General features: G+C 42.9%; 1 protein-coding gene across 3 annotated transcripts in view; it reads right to left on the bottom strand.

Moving 5' to 3' along the window:
* Nucleotides 1-26,187, bottom strand: part of ptk2bb (protein tyrosine kinase 2 beta, b) — a 67,676-nt gene that overhangs the window by 32,524 nt on the left and 8,965 nt on the right. For 2 of the 3 annotated variants that reach the window (XR_005998112.2, XM_041870067.2), the window contains exons 2-13: nt 16,438-16,677; nt 16,112-16,290; nt 15,298-15,385; nt 12,334-12,413; nt 12,167-12,229; nt 12,003-12,057; nt 11,648-11,788; nt 11,275-11,349; nt 1,739-1,840; nt 546-666; nt 342-381; nt 35-72 (exon numbers count right to left, since the gene is read on the bottom strand). Coding sequence is in view for 2 of the 3 variants with exons in the window: in XM_041870067.2 (XP_041726001.1) it covers nt 35-72; nt 342-381; nt 546-666; nt 1,739-1,840; nt 11,275-11,349; nt 11,648-11,788; nt 12,003-12,057; nt 12,167-12,229; nt 12,334-12,413; nt 15,298-15,385; nt 16,112-16,290; nt 16,438-16,635 (1,180 nt within the window). In the remaining variant the exon portion in view is untranslated. The remainder of the gene's footprint in view (nt 1-34; nt 73-341; nt 382-545; nt 667-1,738; nt 1,841-11,274; nt 11,350-11,647; nt 11,789-12,002; nt 12,058-12,166; nt 12,230-12,333; nt 12,414-15,297; nt 15,386-16,111; nt 16,291-16,437; nt 16,678-26,187) is intronic. The other variant, XM_041870068.2, reaches the window with a different exon arrangement.

Raw genomic sequence — 26,187 nt, 5'->3', positions numbered from 1 at the left:
AAGATGAAAGCAGTCTTGGTAGATAATAACTCACCCATGCTATTTCTGATGCTGTCTGTGTTTACCGTTTGACTACAGAGTGGGAGGAGAGACAGCCAGAGGAGGAGAGGAGAGGATCATCAAACCCTGGGTTTATAGTTCCTCAATGCACCAGGCACACTGTTACAATAACACTACCTGTCTCTTTGGAAAAATCTATCTGACAGCATCACTTTTCACTTGATCTTATATCCAATGTTCCAACAAGTACTCTTGAATATGTACAGTTCAGTTTCAGCATAGTGACTTGTTATAGGAATGACACAAAAGCCCAAATATTAAGCCTTGTTCAATACACTCACTTTGTGGGTAGGTCTGGAAGGGAACTTCGTAGATTGGCGTCTATGGGTCATGGCAGAAACATGGTGTTACATCACATTGGTTCAATAGACTTACGAGAGATGAGGTAATCAAGTTAGACCACTGTGATGCACTCTTTCAGTGTATCCCCTCTGTGTTTCCCCTTACCATTATATACACAGGGCGGACTTCCTGATCCCCCTTACCTTTATTTGGTCTGATGACGATGAACGACTTGTCAGTGGCGTGCTCCAAGCGACAGTAACCGTCAATAAGGTCCACCATGTTCTCTGCCATCGCAAACTTAGTCACGTTGATAGACAGAGGCTGACCAAGAAGATACAAACGATTCACATTACTGACAATTACTGACAATTACAATCACTTTATTAACATTATATAATGTCATAGGGGTCATAGACCGGTAGGCTTTCAGGGCGTTTCAGGGCTTTTTTAAGATGCAGGCATTTAACTCAACGAACACGTCAACAAAAATGTTGCATGATAAAAAATACACACACACAGATCTCAAGTTAGGATTCAGGGCCCGAATTCACAAAGTGTCTCAGAGTAGGAGTGCTGATCTGAGATCGGTTTCCGCCTGTCCAAATAACTGGACCCACATATCCATTAATAGTCTCAGAGTAGGAGTGCTGATCTGAGATCGGTTTCCGCCTGTCCAAATAACTGGACCCACATATCCATTAATAGTCTCAGAGTAGGAGTGCTGATCTGAGATCGGTTTCCGCCTGTCCAAATAACTGGACCCACATATCCATTAATAGTCTCAGAGTAGGAGTGCTGATCTGAGATCGGTTTCCGCCTGTCCAAATAACTGGACCCACATATCCATTAATAGTCTCAGAGTAGGAGTGCTGATCTGAGATCGGTTTCCGCCTGTCCAAATAACTGGACCCACATATCCATTAATAGTCTCAGAGTAGGAGTGCTGATCTGAGATCGGTTTCCGCCTGTCCAAATAACTGGACCCACATATCCATTAATAGTCTCAGAGTAGGAGTGCTGATCTGAGATCGGTTTCCGCCTGTCCAAATAACTGGACCCACATATCCATTAATAGTCTCAGAGTAGGAGTGCTGATCTGAGATCGGTTTCCGCCTGTCCAAATAACTGGACCCACATATCCATTAATAGTCTCAGAGTAGGAGTGCTGATCTGAGATCGGTTTCCGCCTGTCCAAATAACTGGACCCACATATCCATTAATAGTCTCAGAGTAGGAGTGCTGATCTGAGATCGGTTTCCGCCTGTCCAAATAACTGATCCTAGATCAGCACCCCTACTCTGAGACTATTAATGGATATGTGGGTCCAGGCCTCACTGTGTTCCCGATTTAAGCAGTGCTAATAAAGTTGTTCTATATCTATTTCAATGCGTACCTGTCTGGCTCCGTCTATGACCAGGTTGAGGAGGGCTTTGTCGTCACTCTGAGATAAACACTTGATGCTCTTGATCTGTTTGAAGTTTGCTAGACACACAGGCTACGGGGGTAAGAGATAAAACAATTAGCCGATACACTTAAAAGCCTTTGGTGTAGGGTGAAGTTGCCCAGTACACGCCGGTCTTGGGCAGAGCATATGAGCGGAGTGGAGCGGTGAGAATCTCAGCTCCTCGCTCACGGAGCTGTTCACCCCTCCGCTCCCCCCGCTCAAAGCCACATCAGGCCAGTCCGCTCATTATCGCTCGCGAACGCAGTTTGCATCGCGCTCCACTCAAATCGCCCCCGCTCACCCCAAAAAAGGAACAAAATCTGCATGTATTTCACTTTTAGCTTAAACCACAGCCTTACTTTATCTCCCCGAATTTGTTGCATACAGACTCATCTCGGATTATCCATTCTGTCTTGAAACGGGGATCTAACACTGACGCTAAAATGAGATGTTAATCAGTATAGTATATTCCATAGCGAATTGACACGTTGTTTGCCAATGTTTCTGCAAAAGCAGCGATGCCCATTGGAAGTGCAGCGTGAGTGTAATCGGTGAGCAGGGATTTGATTTCTGTGACAGCAGGGAGGATCATCCCCAGGTTCCCCAGCTCCTTCTGCATTTTGTCTGTGAGGTCTGCTAGTGGTGTCAGCACACTGACAAGGTGCGTCAGCTGCCGTACTTGATTCAGGGTGATGTTAGCAACATTAGACTTGAGTTTGTTTTACCATAACGGGTCTTTTTGGAACAACCGGATGAACGACTGAATCATCCGCAGCTGGCTGCTCCATCGAATGGCGCAGGCATTTGTGGGGCGGACACCTAATTGGTCGGTTTCCTCTGTGCTCTTGCGTACACTTTTCACCAGGTGCCCGACTTTCACGAACAGCCTATTAATGTTGTCGTGCTTGTTAACGGCGTTTTTGATCGCCAGCTGAAGCATGTAAATGGGGCATCTCAGATGTAAATTTGACAAAGTAAAGTACTGATTTATCATAGTTTCTTGGGGGAGTGTAGCCGGTTGAGCTGCGCTGGCAAAGTGTTGCATCCCTTCGCGTTCTCCTTTACTCAGCGGTTCATAGTCCATGAAAATCATTTCAAAAAATGCTACATCCAGCTCTCTTTTTCTCTCCCTTGTTATAGTTGGGCCTTTGCGTGCAGTGAATAAACTTTTGAATTCCTCAACCCTTTTCTCTTGTTGCTGCTGCTGCTCCTCTCGCTCTATAAAATACAAATTCATGGACGACACAAATTAAATTAAACAGATGGATTCTGGGTCAGGCTTGAGCATGCTTCAGACTCGTGGTGTGAGCGAGCGAAATTGGAGCGGGACATAGGGCGACGCTCCGTCCTTTTAAAAATGCCACTCTGCGCTCTGTTCAAAATCCGTCCGCTCCCGCTCCACTCCGCTCATATGCTCTGGTCTTGGGTCAGTTGAGCATTTTCCCCCACTAATGGTTAGGGTAAGGATTTGTGGGAGGGGAAGCTGATCCTTGATCTGTACCTAGGGGAAACTTCACCCCGGAGCCCACACCGGCTGGGGATGAGGTGGAGATAGGGATACATTACTTCTCCAAAGAGAGACACCCTTGCAGCAGGCCTCAATGAGGAATGTTCCATTTCTTGTTTTTTTGTAGAAAGCTTTAAATGTGTAGCCTGAAATTACCCTCCTAACATTTAGGCTATGACATCATAAGATCTTTTTTGTGTGTTGGTGTGTATATATATACAGTGGGGAGAACAAGTATTTGATACACTGCCGATTTTGCAGGTTTTCCTACTTACAAAGCATGTAGAGGTCTGTCATTTTTATCATAGGTACACTTCAACTGTGAGAGACGGAATCTAAAACAAAAATCCAGAAAATCACATTGTATGATTTTTAAGTAATTAATTTGCATTTTATTGCATGACATAAGTATTTGATACATCAGAAAAGCAGAAATTAATATTTGTTACAGAAACCTTTGTTTGCAATTACAGAGATCATACGTTTCCTGTAGGTCTTGACCAGGTTTGCACACACTGCAGCAGAGATTTGGCCCACTCCTCCATACAGACCTTCTCCAAATCCTTCAGGTTTCAGGGCTGTCGCTGGGCAATACGGAACTTTCAGCTCCCTCCAAAGATGTTCTATTGGGTTCAGGTCTGGAGACTGGCTAGGCCACTCCAGGACCTTGAGATGCTTCTTACGGTGCCACTCCTTAGTTGCCCTGGCTGTGTGTTTCGGGTTGTTGTCATGCTGGAAGACCCAGCCACGACCCATCTTCAATGCTCTTACTGAGGGAAGGAGGTTGTTGGCCAAGATCTCGCGATACATGGCCCCATCCATCCTCCCCTCAATACGGTGCAGTCGTCCTGTCCCCTTTGCAGAAAAGCATCCCCAAAGAATGATGTTTCCACCTCCATGCTTCACGGTTGGGATGGTGTTCTTGGGGTTGTACTCATCCTTCTTCTTCCTCCAAACATGCGAGTGGAGTTTAGACCAAAAAGCTCTATTTTTGTCTCATCAGACCACATGACCTTCTCCCATTCCTCCTCTGGATCATCCAGATGGTCATTGGCAAACTTCAGACGGGCCTGGACAAGTGCTGGCTTGAGCAGGGGGACCTTGCGTGCGCTGCAGGATTTTAATCCATGACGGTTTAGTGTGTTACTAATGGTTTTCTTTGAGACTGTGGTCCCAGCTCTCTTCAGGTCATTGACCAGGTCCTGCCATGTAGTTCTGGGCTGATCCATCACCTTCCTCATGATCATTGATGCCCCACGAGGTGAGATCTTGCATGGAGCCCCAGACCGAGGGTGATTGAACGTCATCTTGAACTTCTTCCATTTTCTAATAATTGCGCCAACAGTTGTTGCCTTCTCACCAAGCTGCTTGCCTATTATCCTGTAGCCCATCCCAGGCTTGTGTAGGTCTACAATTTTATCCCTGATGTCCTTACACAGCTCTCTGGTCTTGGCCATTGTGGAGAGGTTGGAGTCTGTTTGATTGAGTGTGTGGACAGGTGTTTTTTATACAGGTAATGAGTTCAAACAGGTGCAGTTAATACAGGTAATGAGTGGAGAACAGGAGGGCTTCTTAAAGAAAAACTAACAGGTCTGTGAGAGCCGGAATTCTTACTGGTTGGTAGGTGATCAAATACTTATGTCATGCAATAAAATGCAAATTCATTACTTAAAAATCATACAATGTGATTTTCTGGATTTTTGTTTTAGATTCCGTCTCTCACAGTTGAAGTGTACCTATGATAAACATTACAGACCTCTACATGCTTTGTAAGTAGGAAAACCTGCAAAATCGGCAGTGTATCAAATACTTGTTCTCCCCACTGTATATATATACAGTGGGGAAAAAAAGTATTTAGTCAGCCACCGATTGTGCAAGTTCTCCCACTTAAAAAGATGAGAGGCCTGTAATTTTCATCATAGGTACACGTCAACTATGACAGACAAATTGAGAAAAGAAAATCCAGAAAATCACATTGTAGGATTTTTAATTAATTTATTTGCAAATTATGGTGGAAAATAAGTATTTGGTCACCTACAAACAAGCAAGAATTCTGGCTCTCACAGACCTGTAACTTCTTCTTTAAGGGGCTCCTCTGTCCTCCACTCGTTACCTGTATTAATGGCACCTGTTTGAACTTGTTATCAGTATAAAAGACACCTGTCCACAACCTCAAACAGTCACACTCCAAACTCCACTATGGCCAAGACCAAAGAGCTGTCAAAGGACACCAGAAACAAAATTGTAGACCTGCACCAGGCTGGGAAGACTGAATCTGCAATAGGTAAGCACCTTGGTTTGAAGAAATCAACTGTGGGAGCAATTATTAGGAAATGGAAGACATACAAGACCACTGATAATCTCCCTCGATCTGGTGCTCCACGCAAGATCTCACCCCGTAGGAGTCAAAATGATCACAAGAACGGTGAGCAAAAATCCCAGAACCACACAGGGGGACCTAGTGAATGACCTGCAGAGAGCTGGGACCAAAGTAACAAAGCCTACCATCAGTAACACACTACGCCGCCAGGGACTCAAATCCTGCAGTGCCAGACGTGTCCCCTGCTTAAGCCAGTACATGTCCAGGCCCGTCTGAAGTTTGCTAGAGTGCATTTGGATGATCCAGAAGAGGATTGGGAGAATGTCATATGGTCAGATGAAACCAAAATAGAACTTTTTTGGTAAAAACTCAACTCGTCGTGTTTGGAGGACAAAGAATGCTGAGTTGCATCCAAAGAACACCATACCTACTGTGAAGCATGGGGGTGGAAACATCATGCTTTGGGGCTGTTTTTCTGCAAAGGGACCAAGACGACTGATCCGTGTAAAGGAAAGAATGAATGGGGCCATGTATCGTGAGATTTTGAGTGAAAACCTCCTTCCATCAGCAAGGGCATTGAAGATGAAACGTGGCTGGGTCTTTCAGCATGACAATGATCCCAAACACACCGCCCGGGCAACGAAGGAGTGGCTTCGTAAGAAGCATTTCAAGGTCCTGGAGTGGCCTAGCCAGTCTCCAGATCTCAACCCCATAGAAAATCTTTGGAGGGAGTTAAAAGTCAGTGTTGCCCAGCGACAGCCCCAAAACATCACTGCTCTAGAGGAGATCTGCATGGAGGAATGGGCCAAAATACCAGCAACAGTGTGTGAAAACCTTGTGAAGACTTACAGAAAACGTTTGACCTGTGTCATTGCCAACAAAGGGTATATAACAAAGTATTGAGAAACTTTTGTTATTGACCAAATACTTATTTTCCACCATAATTTGCAAATAAAATCATAAAAAATCCTACAATGTGATTTTCTGGAAAAAAATTCTCATTTTGTCTGTCATAGTTGACACGTGTACCTATTATGAAAATTACAGGCCTCTCTCATATTTTTAAGTGGGAGAACTTGCACAATTGGTGGCTGACTAAATACTTTTTTTCCCCACTGTAGGAGGATTATATAGGAGGATTATATAGGATGATTATATAGGAGGGTGATATAGGGGGATTATATAGGGGGTGATATAGCATGATTATATAGGTGGATTATATAGGATGATTATATAGGAGGGTGATATAGGGGGATTATATAGGAGGATTATATAGGGAGGATATAGGAGGATTATATAGGGGGGTGATATAGGAGGATTATATAGGGGGGTGATATAGGGGGATTATATAGGGGGGTGATATAGGGAGGTGATATAGGAGGATTATATAGGGGGGTGATATAGGAGGATTATATAGGAGGATTATATAGGGGGGATATAGGAGGATTATATAGGGGGGTGATATAGGAGGATTATATAGGGGGTGATATAGGGGGATTATATAGGGGGGTGATATAGGAGCATTATATCGGGGGTGATATAGCATGATTATATAGGAGGATTATATAGGGGGTGATATAGGAGGATTATATAGGAGGGTTATATAGGGGGGATATAGAAGGATTATATAGGGGGGTGATATAGGGGGATTATATAGGGGGATTATATAGGAGGATTATATAGGGGGTGATATAGGAGCATTATATAGGGGGTGATATAGCATGATTATATAGGAGGATTATATAGCAGGATTATATAGGGGTGGTATAGGAGGATTATATAGGAGGATTATATAGGAGGATTATATAGGGGGGTGATATAGGAGGATTATATAGGAGGGTGATATAGGGGGATTATATAGGGGGGTGATATAGGAGGATTATATAGGAGGATTATATAGGGGGGATATGGAGGATTATATAGGGGGATATAGGAGGATTATATAGGGGGGTGATATAGGAGGATTATATAGGGGGGTGATATAGGGAGGTGATATATGGGGATTATATAGGGGGATTATATAGGGGGGTGATATAGGAGGATTATATAGGGGGATTATATAGGATTATATAGGGGGGTGATATAGGGAGGTGATATAGGAGGATTATAGAGGGGGATATAGGAGGATTATATAGGGGGGTGATATAGGAGGATTATATAGGGGGTGATATAGGAGGTTAGGTGATATAGGGAGGATTATATAGGAGGATTATATAGGGGGTGATATAGGAGGATTATATAGGGGAAATTATATGGTGGGATGATATAGGAGGATTATAGGTGATAGGGGGGTGATATAGGAGGATTATAGAGGGGGTGATATAGGGGTGATATAGGAGGATTATATAGGAGGATTATATGGGGGGGATATAGAAGGATTATATAGTGGGATGATATAGGAGGATTATATAGGGGGGTGATATAGGGAGGTGATATAGGAGGATTATATAGGAGGATTATATAGGGGGGATATAGAAGGATTATATAGGGGGATTATATAGGGGGTGATATAGCATGATTATATAGGAGGATTATATAGCAGGATTATATAGGGGTGGTATAGGAGGATTATATAGGGGGATTATATAGGAGGATTATATAGGAGGATTATATAGGGGGGTGATATAGGAGGATTATATAGGAGGGTGATATAGGGGGATTATATAGGATTATATAGGGGGGTGATATAGGAGGATTATATAGGAGGATTATATAGGGGGGATATAGGAGGATTATATAGGGGGGTGATATAGGAGGATTATATAGGGGGTGATATAGGGAGGTGATATATGGGGATTATATAGGGGGATTATATTGGATTATATAGGGGGGTGATATAGGAGGATTATATAGGGGGATTATATAGGATTATATAGGGGGGTGATATAGGGAGGTGATATAGGAGGATTATAGGGGGGGTATAGGAGGATTATATAGGGGGGTGATATAGGAGGATTATATAGGGGGGTGATATAGGGAGGTGATATAGGAGGATTATATAGGAGGATTATATGGGGGGGATATAGAAGGATTATATAGGGGGATGATATAGGAGGATTATATAGGGGGGTGATATAGGGAGGTGATATAGGAGGATTATATAGGAGGATTATATAGGGGGGATATAGAAGGATTATATAGGGGGATTATATAGGGGGTGATATAGAAGGATTATATAGGGGGGTGATATAGGAGGATTATATAGGGGGGTGATATAGGGAGGTGATATAGGAGGATTATATAGGAGGATTATATAGGGGGATTATATAGGGAGGTGATATAGGAGGATTATATAGGAGTATATAGGGAGGTGATATAGGAGGATTATATAGGAGGATTATATAGGGGGGTGATATAGGGGGATTATATAGGGGGATTCAGCACCCAACCTGTTTATCTTGTGATGGGAGAGGAACAACAATCGCGGTCAGAAAGCATGCATGACAATGCAATGAAAATGACCAAATGGCAACATATACAGTGCCTTCGGAAAGAATTCAGACCCCTTAACTTCTTCCACATTTTGTTACGTTACAGCCTTATTCTAAAATTGATTACATTTTTTTTTTATTCCTCTGCAATCTACACACAATACCCCGTAATGACAAAGCGCAAACAGGTTTTTAGAATCTGTTGCACAAAACTGAAATACCTTATTTACATTAGTAATCAGATCCTTTGCTATGAGACTCAATTGATTGGACATGATTTGGAAAGGTACACGCATCTCTATCTAAGGTCCCACAGTTGACAGGGCATGTCCTGAGTGGCGCAGTGGTCTAAGGCACTGCATCGCAGTGCTAACTGTGCCACTAGAGATCCTGGTTCGAATCCAGGCTCTGTCGCAACCGGCCGCGACCGGGAGACTCATGGGCGGCGCACAAGTCGTCCAGGGTAGGGGAGGGAATGGCCGGCAGGGATGTAGCTCAGTTGATAGAGCATGGCGTTTGCAACGCCAGGGTTGTGGGTTCGATTCCCACGGGGGGCCAGTATAAAAAATAAAATAAAATAAATTCACTAACTGTAAGTCGCTCTGGATAAGAGCGTCTGCTAAATGACTAAAATGTAAATGTCAGAACAGAAACCAAGCCATGAAATCGAAGGAATAGTCCGTAGCGCTCCGAGACAGGATTGTGTCGAGGCTCAGATCTGGGGAAGGGTACCAAAAAATTTCTGCAGCATTGAAGGTCCCAAAGAACACAGTGGCCTCCATCATTCTTAAATGGAAGAAGTTTGGAACCACTAAGACGCTTCCTAGAGCTGGCCGCCCGGCCAGACTGAGCAATCGGGGGAGAAGGGCCTTGGTCAGGGAGGTGACCAAGAACCCAATGGTTGTAAGGGTTGGTGTGACCCAGGTGCGGTGCAGGATAGACAGTAGGCAGTAGGCAAGGATGGTGAAACAAGGATCTTTACTGGTGGTCCAAAAGCCAGGATACAAAACAACAGACTATACATGAAAACAAATGAGGAGCACAAAGGTCTCCAAAAAACAGGCTGACAACAAACAATATGAAATACTAACTCTGACTGGAAAAACACAATGACACAGGGAGAACACTTCTCGAGTACCTGTAACTCCGTCACGTGATCCGACACTGATACGTACTGCTTGACATCAAGGAACTAGCAGAGAAAACTGAGCAAGGGAACACAGGGAAGTGAGGGCATAAATACACAGGTCAATCAGATAGCCACAGGTGACACCAATAGGCAGATAATTAGTCCCGACTGTGAGTGAGGAGGTGCCTATGGTTGTCGAAGGATGACACCTAGTGGGTTGCTCCAGAACTGCGACCCACTCCTGTAACAGATGATCACTCTAACAGAGCTCCAGAGTTCCACTGTGGAGATGGGAGAACCTTCCAGAAGGACAACCCTCTCTGCAACACTCCACCAATCAGGCCTTTATGGTAGAATGGCCAGACGGAAGCCACTCCTCAGTAAAAGGCACATGACAGCCCGCTTGGAGTTTGCCAAAAGGCACCCAAAGACTCTCAGACCATGAGAAACAAGATTCTCTGGTCTGATGAAACCAAGATTGAACTCTTTGGCCTGAATGCCAAGCGTCACGTCTGGAGGAAACCTGGCACCATCCCTACGGTGAAGCATGGTGGTGGCAGTATCATGCTGTGGGGATGTTTTTCAGCGGCAGGGACTGGGAGACTAGTCAGGATCGAGGCAAAGATGAACGGAGCAAAGTATAGAGATCTCCTTGATGAAAACCTGCTCCAGAGCACTCAGGACCTCAGACTGGGGCGAAGGTTCACCTTCCAACAGGACAACAACCCTAAGCACACAGCCAAGACAACACAGGAGTGGCTTTGAATGTCCTTGAGTGGCCCAGCCAGAGACCGGACTTGAACCCGATCAAACATCTCTGGAGAGACCTGAAAATAGCTTTGCAGCAATGCTCCCCATCCAACCTGATGTCATACCCAAGAACTCTCGAGGCTGTAATCGCTGCCAAAGGTGCTTCAACAAAGTACTGAGTAAAGGGTCTGAATACTTATGTAAATGTGATATTTCAGTTTTTATACATTTATGGGGTATTGTATGTAGATTGATGAGGAATAAGGCTGTAACGTAACAAAATGTGGAAAAAGTCAACGGGTCTGAATACGTTCAGAATGCACTGTATACAGTTAACACCCTGCTTACCGCTGAGTCTTTCTGGGTGCGTTGGCGAATGCCCCTGGCTCCAATCACCAGCTCTACTGACAGACTCCAGCCTTGCTGTGGACAGACAGTGGGGTTGCAAGTTAAGTTACATTTCAGACTTGTACAATGTCTGTCAAGTGAACCGAGAAAAAAGGAAAACCCGGGGCACGTCTAATTGTAGATTATTGTAGTGCTGGGATAGAAAAGTCAGCAGTTATGAACGAATGAGGAAGGTCCACACTTGGGTATTTGGCAGTGCATTTGAGGTCAGGTATTTGGCAGTGCATTTGAGGTCAGGTATTTGGCAGTGCATTTGAGGGTCAGGTGTTTCCAGTGTATCCTTGTTGTCTGTAAAGCCAGCGGCAACACTCACCACCAGTTCACAAGGGTAGACCTCTTCGCCAATGCTGAGGAAGTCTGTGAGTGTCTGGAAGAAGCGAACCACGCACTCCTCCTCCTTCAGTGCAGCATACTGCTGGAATGTCTGCTGGATCAGCTTCCGAAGGTGACGAGACTGGGACAGACCACGGCAACATTGGACAACACTTTCATAACCCTATTTTACTATGACGTCACGTGGTAAACAACGCTGCTAGCATAGAAATGATCAGAAATTATCCTTGTTGATATAATAGTGAAGTCGGCTCATTGACAACTTAATTTATGTTAGTAGAAACTTCCAATAATGTTTTTAACGATCGTGTGGATATCAAAATGTATAAATGTACCTTCATGCTGTCAATGAGCTCCTGTGGGAAGAACAGGTTCAGCCCCACGTCCTTCCTTCATTGGAGAGACCAGTTATAATCAATCAAAACAATCAATCCAATGTGATAGAAAAGTCATAGAACTGAAGGTTAGTAGAAAAAACATGTCAAATGTACATACTTACTCTAGCAATTCAAAGTTGGACTTTTTCTCCAGACCTTTAGCGTTCATGTCTTTATAAAACCTCCTGAAGGTGAAGCAGAGAGACAATAATGAAGCTCTATGGACAAACCCACTGTGATGTTGATAATGTCTACACATTGACAATACAATAGGAAAGCCCAACCTCACCTAATCTCCAGACAGCCCAGCTGCAGGGCCATCCCGTCACTGACTTTACTGGCATGATACTGCATGTAGTCACTACGCACCTAACACAGGCAATACCGAGAGAACACATTACATCTGTCTGTAGTCACAATGCATCTACAGTATCCACACAAGGCCAAGACATCAGTGAGTTATCTTTAGATGATGAAGTTCTGGAAAGTATTAATGTGTTCTCTCCATAGTCAGAGTATTAATGTGTTCTCTCTATAGAGTATTAATGTGTTCTCTACATAGTCAGAGTTTTAATGTGTTCTCTACATAGTCAGAGTATTAATGTGTTCTCTACATAGTCAGAGTATTAATGTGTTCTCTACATAAAGTATTAATGTGTTCTCTACATAGTCAGAGTATTAATGTGTTCTCTACATAGAGTAATAATGTGTTCTCTATATAGAGTATTAATGTGTTCTCTACATATAGTATTAATGTGTTCTCTACATAGTCAGAGTATTAATGTGTTCTCTACATAGTCAGAGTATTAATGTGTTCTCTACATAGAGTATTAATGTGTTCTCTACATAGTCAGAGTATTAATGTGTTCTCTACATAGTCAGAGTATTAATGTGTTCTCTACATAGTCAGAGTATTAATGTGTTCTCTACATAGTCAGAGTATTAATGTGTTCTCTACATATATTATTAATGTGTTCTCTACATAGTCAGAGTATTAATGTGTTCTCTACATAGAGTATTAATGTGTTCTCTACATAGTCAGTATTAATGTGTTCTCTACATAGATTATTAATGTGTTCTCTACATAGTCCGAGTATTATGTGTTCTCTACATAGTCCGAGTATTAATGTGTTCTCTACATAGAGTATTAATGTGTTCTCTACATAGAGTATTAATGTGTTCTCTACATAGTCAGAGTATTAATGTGTTCTCTACATAGTCAGAGTATTAATGTGTTCTCTACATAGTCAGAGTATTAATGTGTTCTCTACATAGTCAGAGTATTAATGTGTTCTCTACATAGTCAGAGTATTAATGTGTTCTCTACATATAGTATTAATGTGTTCTCTACATAGTCAGAGTATGAATGTGTTCTCTACATAGTCAGAGTATTAATGTGTTCTCTACATTGACTATGTAGAGAACACATTAATAATCTGAGTATTAATGTGTTCTCTACATAGTCAGTATGAATGTGTTCTCTACATAGAGTATTAATGTGTTCTCTACATAGTCAGAGTATTAATGTGTTCTCTACATAGTCAGTATGAATGTGTTCTCTACATAGTCAGTATGAATGTGTTCTCTACATAGTCAGTATGAATGTGTTCTCTACATAGAGTATTAATGTGTTCTCTACATAGTCAGAGTAGTAATGTGTTCTCTACATAGTCAGAGTATTAATGTGTTCTCTACATAGAGTATTAATGTGTTCTCTACATAGTCAGTATGAATGTGTTCTCTACATAGTCAGTATGAATGTGTTCTCTACATAGTCAGTATGAATGTGTTCTCTACATAGTCAGAGTATTAATGTGTTCTCTACATAGTCAGAGTATTAATGTGTTCTCTACATAGTCAGAGTAGTAATGTGTTCTCTACATAGTCAGAGTATTAATGTGTTCTCTACATAGTCAGAGTATTAATGTGTTCTCTACATAGAGTATTAATGTGTTCTCTACATAGTCAGAGTATTAATGTGTTCTCTACATAGTCAGAGTAGTAATGTGTTCTCTACATAGTCAGGGTATTAATGTGTTCTCTACATAGAGTATTAATGTGTTCTCTACATAGTCAGAGTATTAATGTGTTCTCTACATAGTCAGAGTAGTAATGTGTTCTCTACATAGAGTATTAATGTGTTCTCTACATAGTCAGAGTATTAATGTGTTCTCTACATAGTCAGAGTATTAATGTGTTCTCTACATAGTCAGAGTAGTAATGTGTTCTCTACATAGTCAGAGTAGTAATGTGTTCTCTACATAGTCAGAGTAGTAATGTGTTCTCTACATAGTCAGAGTAGTAATGTGTTCTCTACATAGTCAGAGTAGTAATGTGTTCTCTACATAGTCAGAGTAGTAATGTGTTCTCTACATAGTCAGAGTAGTAATGTGTTCTCTACATAGTCAGGGTATTAATGTGTTCTCTACATAGAGTATTAATGTGTTCTCTACATAGTCAGAGTATTAATGTGTTCTCTACATAGTCAGAGTAGTAATGTGTTCTCTACATAGAGTATTAATGTGTTCTCTACATAGTCAGTATTAATGTGTTCTCTACATAGTCAGTATGAATGTGTTCTCTACATAGTCAGAGTATTAATGTGTTCTCTACATAGTCAGAGTAGTAATGTGTTCTCTACATAGTCAGAGTAGTAATGTGTTCTCTACATAGAGTATTAATGTGTTCTCTACATAGTCAGAGTATTAATGTGTTCTCTACATAGTCAGTATGAATGTGTTCTCTACATAGTCAGAGTATTAATGTGTTCTCTACATAGTCAGAGTATTAATGTGTTCTCTACATAGTCAGAGTAGTAATGTGTTCTCTACATAGAGTATTAATGTGTTCTCTACATAGTCAGAGTATTAATGTGTTCTCTACATAGTCAGAGTAGTAATGTGTTCTCTACATAGTCAGTATGAATGTGTTCTCTACATAGTCAGAGTATTAATGTGTTCTCTACATAGAGTAGTAATGTGTTCTCTACATAGAGTAGTAATGTGTTCTCTACATAGAGTATTAATGTGTTCTCTACATAGTCAGTATTATTGTGTTCTCTACATAGTCAGTATGAATGTGTTCTCTACATAGAGTATTAATGTGTTCTCTACATAGTCAGGGTATTAATGTGTTCTCTACATAGTCAGAGTATTAATGTGTTCTCTACATAGTCAGGGTATTAATGTGTTCTCTCTATAGAGTATTAATGTGTTCTCTCCATAGTCAGGGTAGTGCTTGCTGCCTACCGTACCTGTTGATAGAAATACAGCAGTGTGGTTCTGTCTTCTTTAAACTTTTCCAGGAAGTTGACTGGAATGTAGCGGACTCTCAGGTCATACCTGGGGAGAGATGACCATACCACTGCTTTAGAGTAGGAGTCTTCAACTGAACCGTATTCGTCAATACAATCATCATTGTTCCTGACTACTTCCTCTTGCTCAACCTGGGCTGCGTCTCAAATGGCTCCGTATATTATCCATCATGTGCATTACTTTCTCTCACCCTCCTCTCCTCCACCCTCCTCTCACCCCCACCTCCTGCACTCCCACCTCCTCCACCCTCCTCTCACCCCTACCTCCTTCACCCTCCTCACCCCCACTTCCTCCACCCTCCTCTCACCCCTACCTCCTCCACCCTCCTCACCTCCTCCACCCCTCCTCTAACCCCTACCTCCACCACTCATCTCACCCCCACCACTCCTGCACCTTCCTCTCACCCCCACCACTCCTCCACCCTCCTCTAACCCCCACCTCCTCTACTCCTCCACTGACGCCCACCTCCTCCTCCTCACCCCCCACCTCCTCCCACCCTCCTCTCACCCCCCACCTCCTCCACCCTCCTCTCACCCCCCCACCTCCTCCACCCTCCTCTCACCCCCCACCTCCTCCCACCCCACCCACCCTCCTCTCACCCCCACCTCCTCCACCCTCCTCTCACCCCCACCTCCTCCACCCTCCTCTCACCCCCACCTCCTCCACCCCTCCTCTCACCTCCACTCGGCCTCCACGTGGTGACTCTCATAGCGTTGCTCCACCTCCTCCACCCCACCCCACCCCTCCTCTCACCTCCACTCTGCCTCCACGTGCTGACTCTCATAGCGTTGCTCCACCTCCCCCACGGTCAGGTCTGGATGGAGCCAGTGGAGCTCGTCTGACTTGAGGTGCTTCAGCAGCAGGCCATAGGAGCCTTTATACAGGATGTTAGGGCCCAGCCTACCACTGGTCAGGATAGACTGCACTATAGCCTGGAGGAGACCAGTATGGAGTCAGTCACAGCTAGAATTTGGGGGGCTAGTCTGCGAAGCTATATAGTTAGTTTAAAGTAGTGTATTCTTACAATGTTACAACTAAATAACTAAGTACGCAGTCACAGTATCAAGACAATCCCTCACCCTGATCTGCCAGGAGCTGTCACACTTGACCAGCTTGAAGTTCTTCCCCAGGGTGTTGTTGGTGGAGAAACAGACTTTGAGGATCTTGGTGGGCCCTCCCTCCTCGCTGAAGGGGCTTTGTTGTGGGCCATTGTTGTGACCGGGGCTGGGTAGCCTCCAGGACAGGGTGGTAGTGTCTCCTTGCATCACCTCATACATTCTCAGGGCAGAGAGGAGGACAACGTTAAACTGTATTCATACCTGGGGAGAGGGAGAGCAGAGAGAGAGAGGGGGAGAGGAGGGCAATGTCACACTGATATCATACCTGGGGGGAGAGAGAGAGAGGGGGAGAGGGAGAGAGGGGGGGAGAGGGAGAGAGAGGGGGGGAGGGGGGAGGAGGGAGAGAGAGAGGGGGGTAGAGAGGAGAGAGAGGGAGAGAGAGAGGGGGGGAAGAGGAGGGCAATGTCACACTGATATCATACCTGGGGAGAGAGAGAGAGAGAGGGGAGAGGGGAGAGAGGGGGAGAGGGAGAGAGAGGGGGAGGGGGAGGAGAGAGAGAGAGGGGGTAGAGAGGAGAGAGAGGGAGAGAGAGAGGGGGGGAAGAGGGCAATGTCACACTGATATCATACCTGGGAGAGAGAGAGAGAGAGAGAGAGAGAGAGAGAGAGAGAGAGAGAGAGGAGAGAAAATGGTTCGCTCCTACAGACAGTGAGTCACGTGGCCGTGGCTTGCTATATCAAGCAGACAGGCATCAAGGCATTCAGTTACTGTTCGATTGAACGTTAGAATGGGCAAAACGAGTGACCTAAGTGACTTTGAGCGTGGTATGATCATTGGTGCCAGGTGCGTCTGTTCCAGTACCTCAGAAACAGCCGGCCTCCTGGGCTTTTCACGCACGACAGTGTCTAGAGTTTACAGAGAATGGTGCGACAAACAAAAAACATCCAGTCAGCGGCAGTCCTGTGGGCGAAAACAGCTCGTTGACGAAAGGTTGAAGGAGAATGGCAAGAATCGTGCAAGCTAACAGGCGACCACAAAGAGACAAATAACGGCGCAGAACGGCATCTCGGAACGCACAACCAGTTGGTCCTTGTCACAGATGGGCTATTGCAGCAGACGACCACACCGGGTTCCACTCCAATCAGCTAAAAACAAGAAGAAGCAGCTCCACTGGGCACGCCATCACCAACACTGGACAAATGAGGAGTGTTAAAATATTGCCTGATTCGACGAATCCTGGTTCCTGTTGCGTCATGCTGATGGCAGAGTCAGGATCTGGCATAAGCAGCATGAGTCCATGGCCACATCCTGCCTGGTGTCAACGGTACAGGCTGGTGGCGGTGGTGTAATGGTGTGGGGAATGTTTTCCTGGCACACGTTAGGTTCCTTGATACCAATTGAGCATCGTTTCCATGCCCTGAATCATTCAGGCTGTTCTGAAGGCAAAGGGGTCCTACCCGGTACACCAACCCGGTGTACCTAATAAACTGGCCACTGAGCGCATCTAATTTTCCATGTGATGGAGACAAATCACAAAATGTTTTGAGTAATGGAAACATTCCATGTAGAAGTCACAGCTCTCATACTTTCAACGTTAAATGTGCTTTATATACGAGTATAACTTATACAATAGTAACACCTGTGATGGAACATTTTATGTTTGTGCTTTTCTATTTACCAATTTCTATGTTCTATGTTTGTGCTTTTCTATTTACCAATTTCTATGTTCTATGTTTGTGCTTTTCTATTTACCAATTTCTGTGTTCATGCAAGTGACTGATTGAACGAACCCTCACTATCAGCATCTGCAATTTGGCAGTACGCCCAGACCCTTGTTTTGATATCGCAGTTTTCAAGGTCTCAGCTTAGAGAAGAAGCCTCGTGAGGTATTGGTCTGTCACATGCATGACCCAGTATTGGTCGGCCACATGAACGAAGCAAACGTTAAATGATCAATCAATGATGAATAAGCTAAATCATGAAAATATGACTTGTCTGCAGTATATAAGAGAACTGAACGGGACTGCCCCGTTAGAGCTCCTGACAGACGTTCACAATGATTCATTTAAGACTGACTTTGAGTGTCCCTGTGTAAGAATTTCCACGACACACGTTATATATTAGTAACAATGCTATGCTGCGTGGTGGTATAGTATCAGATAGGGTTCTGACTCACTTCACAGTCGATTCACAGATCTTGATCTACTGATAGCCTTTCCTGTCTCTCTGTGTTCATGTGAAGGCCTGTGTGAGTCAGAAGGTAAGCTCGCATGGCAGTGCACAGGCCTACACGTCACACGGTTGGTTATGTTTCCACTTGCCATTGCAGAAATACGTATTCAACTTGGTCATGCTCGCAGATAGGGGGAGATCACAAATGTCAATTCTTCCCAGTCTGATACTGACATGCAAGTGGTAGGTCACGTTCTGAAATACAGTACTCTATTGTCATATTTATAATGTGTAGGAGTTCACTATGTCCATGTCCTGGTTTGTGTATATATGTGTACGGTACCTGGTAAATATTGGGGGCATCCTGGGATGTGCTTTTGTTTGTTATTGCTCTAAGAGTGAGTTAGCTGGCATTCTCAAGATATAATGGTCTCATTGGTCCCTGCTAATATACAGTTATTTCCATGCTACAGACGAATCACAAATGTACAGCCATCAACATACTGTTGCACATCTAATCTAACATCTAATGTGCTTCCTTGTGTCTATTGTCAGAATAAACACCAATCAACTGGGCTCGCTGGCTGGACAGGCCTTTCTTTAAAAACACAACGCAAGAGAGTTACGAAGTACGATCACATCTGTTAAATACACACACCACTTTTACAAGAGAGCTACGACGTACGGTCATATCTGTTAAACACACACACCACTTTCACAAGAGTTACGACGTACGATCACATCTGTTAAACACCACTTTGAGTATCAAAATGAACCAACATCTTTGGGTTTGTGAAACGGGCCAGTCCCTTTCTAAATGCAACGCAAACAAAAACACATATGAAACAATAACAACTCTGTCAGGGAAAAACACCCCAATGAAGCCATGAGAACTTTAACTAACATTACACTGGCAGTAAGGATATAACTAACATTACACTAGCAGTAAGGACATAACTAACATTACACTGGCAGTAAGGATATAACTAACATTACACTGGCAGTAAGGCCATAACTAACATTACACTAGCAGTAAGGACATAACTAACATTACACTAGCAGTAAGGCCATAACTAACATTACACTGGCAGTAAGGACATAACTAACATTACACTGGCAGTAAGGACATAACTAACATTACACTGGCAGTAAGGCCATAACTAACATTACACTGGCAGTAAGGCCATAACTAACATTACACTGGCAGTAAGGACATAACTAACATTACACTGGCAGTAAGGCCATAACTAACATTACACTGGCAGTAAGGCCATAACTAACATTACACTGGCAGTAAGTACATAACTAACATTACACTGGCAGTAAGGACATAACTAACATTACACTGGCAGTAAGGACATAACTAACATTACACTGGCAGTAAGTACATAACTAACATTACACTGGCAGTAAGTACATAACTAACATTACACTGGCAGTAAGGGCATAACTAACATTACACTAGCAGTAAGGACATAACTAACATTACACTGGCAGTAAGGATATAACTAACATTACACTGGCAGTAAGGATATAACTAACATTACACTAGCAGTAAGGCCATAACTAACATTACACTGGCAGTAAGGCCATAACTAACATTACACTGGCAGTAAGGCCATAACTAACATTACACTGGCAGTAAGGATATAACTAACATTACACTGGCAGTAAGGATATAACTAACATTACACTAGCAGTAAGGCCATAACTAACATTACACTGGCAGTAAGGCCATAACTAACATTACACTGGCAGTAAGGACATAACTAACATTACACTGGCAGTAAGTACATAACTAACATTACACTGGCAGTAAGGACATAACTAACATTACACTGGCAGTAAGGATATAACTAACATTACACTGGCAGTAAGGCCATAACTAACATTACACTGGCAGTAAGGCAATAACTAACATTACACTGGCAGTAAGGACATAACTAACATTACACTGGCAGTAAGGCCATAACTAACATTACACTGGCAGTAAGTACATAACTAACATTACACTGGCAGTAAGGAAATAACTAACATTACACTAGCAGTAAGGACATAACTAACATTACACTGGCAGTAAGTACATAACTAACATTACACTAGCAGTAAGGACATAACTAACATTACACTGGCAGTAAGTACATAACTAACATTACACTGGCAGTAAGGACATAACTAACATTACACTAGCAGTAAGGACATAACTAACATTACACTGGCAGTAAGGACATAACTAACATTACACTAGCAGTAAGGACATAACTAACATTACACTGGCAGTAAGGCCATAACTAACATTACACTAGCAGTAAGGACATAACTAACATTACACTAGCAGTAAGGGCATAACTAACATTACACTGGCAGTAAGGACATAACTAACATTACACTGGCAGTAAGGCCATAACTAACATTACACTGGCAGTAAGGACATAACTAACATTACACTGGCAGTAAGGCCATAACTAACATTACACTGGCAGTAAGGCCATAACTAACATTACACTGGCAGTAAGTACATAACTAACATTACACTGGCAGTAAGGAAATAACTAACATTACACTAGCAGTAAGGACATAACTAACATTACACTGGCAGTAAGGACATAACTAACATTACACTGGCAGTAAGGACATAACTAACATTACACTAGCAGTAAGGACATAACTAACATTACACTGGCAGTAAGGCAATAACTAACATTACACTGGCAGTAAGGCCATAACTAACATTACACTGGCAGTAAGGCCATAACTAACATTACACTGGCAGTAAGGCCATAACTAACATTACACTGGCAGTAAGGACATAACTAACATTACACTGGCAGTAAGTACATAACTAACATTACACTGGCAGTAAGGATATAACTAACATTACACTAGCAGTAAGGACATAACTAACATTACACTGGCAGTAAGGATATAACTAACATTACACTGGCAGTAAGGATATAACTAACATTACACTAGCAGTAAGGCCATAACTAACATTACACTGGCAGTAAGGCCATAACTAACATTACACTGGCAGTAAGGCCATAACTAACATTACACTGGCAGTAAGGATATAACTAACATTACACTAGCAGTAAGGCCATAACTAACATTACACTGGCAGTAAGTACATAACTAACATTACACTGGCAGTAAGGACATAACTAACATTACACTAGCAGTAAGTACATAACTAACATTACACTGGCAGTAAGGACATAACTAACATTACACTGGCAGTAAGGACATAACTAACATTACACTAGCAGTAAGGACATAACTAACATTACACTAGCAGTAAGTACATAACTAACATTACACTGGCATTAAGGACATAACTAACATTACACTGGCAGTAAGGATATAACTAACATTACACTGGCAGTAAGGATATAACTAACATTACACTGGCAGTAAGGCCATAACTAACATTACACTGGCAGTAAGGCAATAACTAACATTACACTAGCAGTAAGGCCATAACTAACATTACACTAGCAGTAAGGACATAACTAACATTACACTAGCAGTAAGGCCATAACTAACATTACACTGGCAGTAAGGATATAACTAACATTACACTGGCAGTAAGGACATAACTAACATTACACTGGCAGTAAGGCCATAACTAACATTATACTAGCAGTAAGGCCATAACTAACATTACACTGGCAGTAAGGCCATAACTAACATTACACTAGCAGTAAGGCCATAACTAACATTACACTGGCAGTAAGGCCATAACTAACATTACACTGGCAGTAAGGCAATAACTAACATTACACTGGCAGTAAGGCCATAACTAACATTACACTGGCAGTAAGGCCATAACTAACATTACACTGGCAGTAAGGACATAACTAACATTACACTAGCAGTAAGGCCATAACTAACATTACACTGGCAGTAAGGATATAACTAACATTACACTGGCAGTAAGGAGAAAAGGGGACAAAGCTGTTACGCAACAAGCACGCTTTCCCACGGCCCATTTTCTCTGCAGTGTGTTCTGTAGTGAGGCACAAACCTGGGTTCAAATAACATTAGAAATCTTTCAAATCATGTTAGCGTTTGCTCTGGTCTGCCTGGAAATACCACATGGGCGGGGGTTTGCACTTTTGCGATTATTCTATTGGTTGGATTGTGCCAGGCAAGCTTAATCAAGCCCAGAGAAAGTATTTGAAATTATTTTGAATAGTATTTGAACCCAGGTCTGGTGAGGCAAGCTGTGGTCTGCATTGAGCCAATTCTGTCCTTGAGAATCACACCTCAACAGAAAATATGTCCCGAAGATTACAGCAGATTCTGTACTAACCAATCAACAACCAACGGGCTGTGTTCAACAAACAACTGATGATTGATTGCAAGCAGTCATTGTGGTTTTAAGACTAACCGAGGGTACACAGCTATGCTCCTGGACATGCTCCTGCGACTAACAGTATCTCTACACTTAGTATGCCAAACATTAAGAACACCTTCCTAATATTGTGTGTGTGTGTGTGTGTGTGTGTGTGTGTGTGTGTGTCTCACTCTGTGTGTGTGTGTGTGTGTGTCTCACTCTGTGTGTGTGTGTGTGTGTGTCTCACTCTGTGTGTGTGTGTTTGCGTGTGCGTGCGTGTGTGCGTGTGCGTAAGTGCCTGCGTGCGTGTTTGTCTGGGAGATACTCCCCACAGCACCTAGCACCACCACATGGGTTTGTGGGAGGGAGGGGTTGGAACGCTACAATCCTACGATCGAGACGCTCAGACAATATTACATAACAGGCACCTCATTACTTCCTGTTCAATCATTTTCATGTAATAGTACATGGTTCAGAGCATTTTGATAACGAATACTTTAAATGCTGTGAACTCTGAAAGGTTAGTATGGTCAGTTGCTAATAAAGTTTGACCATTTGAGATGTTTTCTAGTTACAAACGATTGCACAGGAGGAAAGCAAGGGTAAGGTTTCCAATCTCCTGTCTTGCGTAATGGCATGCCATTCTACAGTATATTAGTAGCTGTACTTTGAGAAACCCAATCCAAACATCTCCATGAAAAACAGTTACGAAAATATTTTCTTAATGAAAAATGGGACCTTTCATTGAAACACAAGTACTTACATTTAGTCATTCAGCAGACACTCTTATCAAGAGCAACTTACAGTTAGGTAGCTTGGTATGACAACCAACCTGGCTTTATATATACACTGAACAAAAATATAAACTCAACATGAAACAATTTCAACGGTTTTACTGACTTATAAGGAAATCAGTCAATTGAAATAATTTTATTAGGTCCTAATCTATGGGTTTCACATGACTGGGCAGGGGGGCAGCCATAGGTGGGCCTGGGAGGGCATAGGCCCGCCCACTGGGGAGTCAGGCCCGCCCACTGGGGAGTCAGGCCCGCCCACTGGGGAGTCAGGCCCGCCCACTGGGGAGTCAGGCCCGCCCACTGGGGAGTCAGGCCCGCCCACTGGGGAGTCAGGCCCGCCCACTGGGGAGTCAGGCCCAGCCAATCAGAATTAGTTTTCCCCCACCAAAGGGCTATATTACAGGCAGCCACTGTAGTTGCATTTGCCTATGGGTTTTCACAATAACGTCAATGCTTTGAGTAAAGCCAGTGTGTCTATGTATGCAGATGACTCAACACTATACATGTCAGCTACCACAGCGACTGAAATGACTGCAACTCTTAACAAAGTTGCAGTTAGTTTCAGAATGGGTGGCAAGGAATAAGTTAGTCCTAAATATTTCTAAAACTAAAAGCATTTTATTTGGGACAAATCATTCACTAAACCCTAAACCTCAACTAAATCTTGTAATGAATACTGTGGAAATTGAACAAGTTGAGGTGACTAAACTGCTTGGAGTAACCCTAGATTGTAAACTGTCATGGTCAAAACATGTTGATGCAACAGTAGCTAAAATGGGGAGAAGTCTGTCCATAATAAAGCGCTGCTCTGCCTTCTTAACAACACTATCAACAAGGCAGGTCCTACAGGCCCTAGTTTTGTCGCATCTGGACTACTGTTCAGTCGTGTGGTCAGGTGCCACAAAGAGGGACTTGGGAAAATTACAATTGGCTCAGAACAGGGCAGCACGGCTGGCCCTTAACTGTACACAGAGAGCTAACATTAATAATATACATGTCAATCTCTCATGGCTCAAAGTAGAGGAGAGATTGACTGCATCACTACTTGTATTTGTGAGAGGTGTTGACATGTTGAATGCACCGAGCTGTCTGTTTAAACTACTAGCACACAGCTCGGACACCCATGCATACCCCCACAAGACATGCCACCAGAGGTCTCTTCACAATCCAAGTCCAGAACAGACTATAGGAGGCGCACAGTACTACACAGAGCCATGACTACATGGAACTCTATTCTACATCAAGTAACTGATAACAAGCAGTAGAATCAGACTGTGAAGAGACACACACACACAGACACAGACACATGCTAACACACGCACTCTACACACACATTCACATCAGTGGAGGCTCCTCAGAGGAGGAAGGGGAGGACCATCCTCTTCAGTGATTTTCAGAAAAATAAACATTGTAAAACAGTTAAAAAGTTATCCTTTTTAGATAAAACTAAACTACATATAATCACGTCACCAAATAATACTAGAGAGAGAGATTGTCATTTTTTTTCCCACTTTTAGTTTCACTTACTTAGCTAGCAAATGCAGCTAGCTAGTTTAGCCTACTCAAACACCCTGCTCAAACAGAGGGTTGCCATGTTAGCTAGCTGGCTATGACTTTCCAACACAACACTGGAACTCTTCCAAGTCAAGGTAAGCTTTTGGTTTTACAAAATTATTGCCACCGGGGCCCGCCGGTATAACTGCTTACTGACTGTACACTGTAACGTTACTGCATGATTGTAGTGGGTTTACAAACACGTTAGTTCTATTAGCTATGTTGACTATGACGTTTATTTTAGCTAATATGGGGACAACGATAAAGGCTGTGTGTAGCGGTTATGATATGGTTTGGCTTGGAAAGGTTTTTATGCCTGGTCACATACACAGACGAAGGGAAAAGGTGAGAGGAGGAGAGAGCATAGACGCGCGAATGAATACAACATGGCTGCTATGAAAGTGAACTGTGTTTACGCGTGATCAGGGGTGTGTTCATTCCTGTTGAAAAAACGTTTCTTAAACAGAACAAAACGGGGATAAACATACCTGAAGTTGTCCAATAGAAACTCTTGTTTGCAACTGTTGGACGAACGATTACACCGCCTGTCACCTCAAATTTCTCTCTCGAACATGTGTGCAGCTACGTTGTAAACTTTCATTCATAGGCTAGGTTATAGCAACCTCGTGATGGGTAAAGGGAAAATTAGAGTATCAGGTAGACCTATCAATGTTACATTGAACTGGGTGAATAAAATATGAATAACATGGGAAAAAATAATCATCCTCCCTCATCTTAAACAGAACTGACCGCCACTGGTACACATGGATGTTGTATTGTAGATATGTGGCAGTTGAGTAGCGGCCTGAGGGAACACACTTAATGTGTTGTGAAAAGTGTTATGAAATGTAATGTCATGTAATATTTTTTTACTGTATATAACTTCCTTAATGTTGCTGGACCCCAGGAAG

The sequence above is a fragment of the Coregonus clupeaformis genome, unplaced genomic scaffold (assembly GCF_020615455.1).
Source record: "Coregonus clupeaformis isolate EN_2021a unplaced genomic scaffold, ASM2061545v1 scaf0069, whole genome shotgun sequence".
In the NCBI taxonomy this organism is placed as follows: Eukaryota; Metazoa; Chordata; class Actinopteri; order Salmoniformes; family Salmonidae; genus Coregonus; species Coregonus clupeaformis.
Note: the sequence above shows the minus strand (reverse complement) of the source record. Positions and strands in the feature narration are given on the sequence as shown.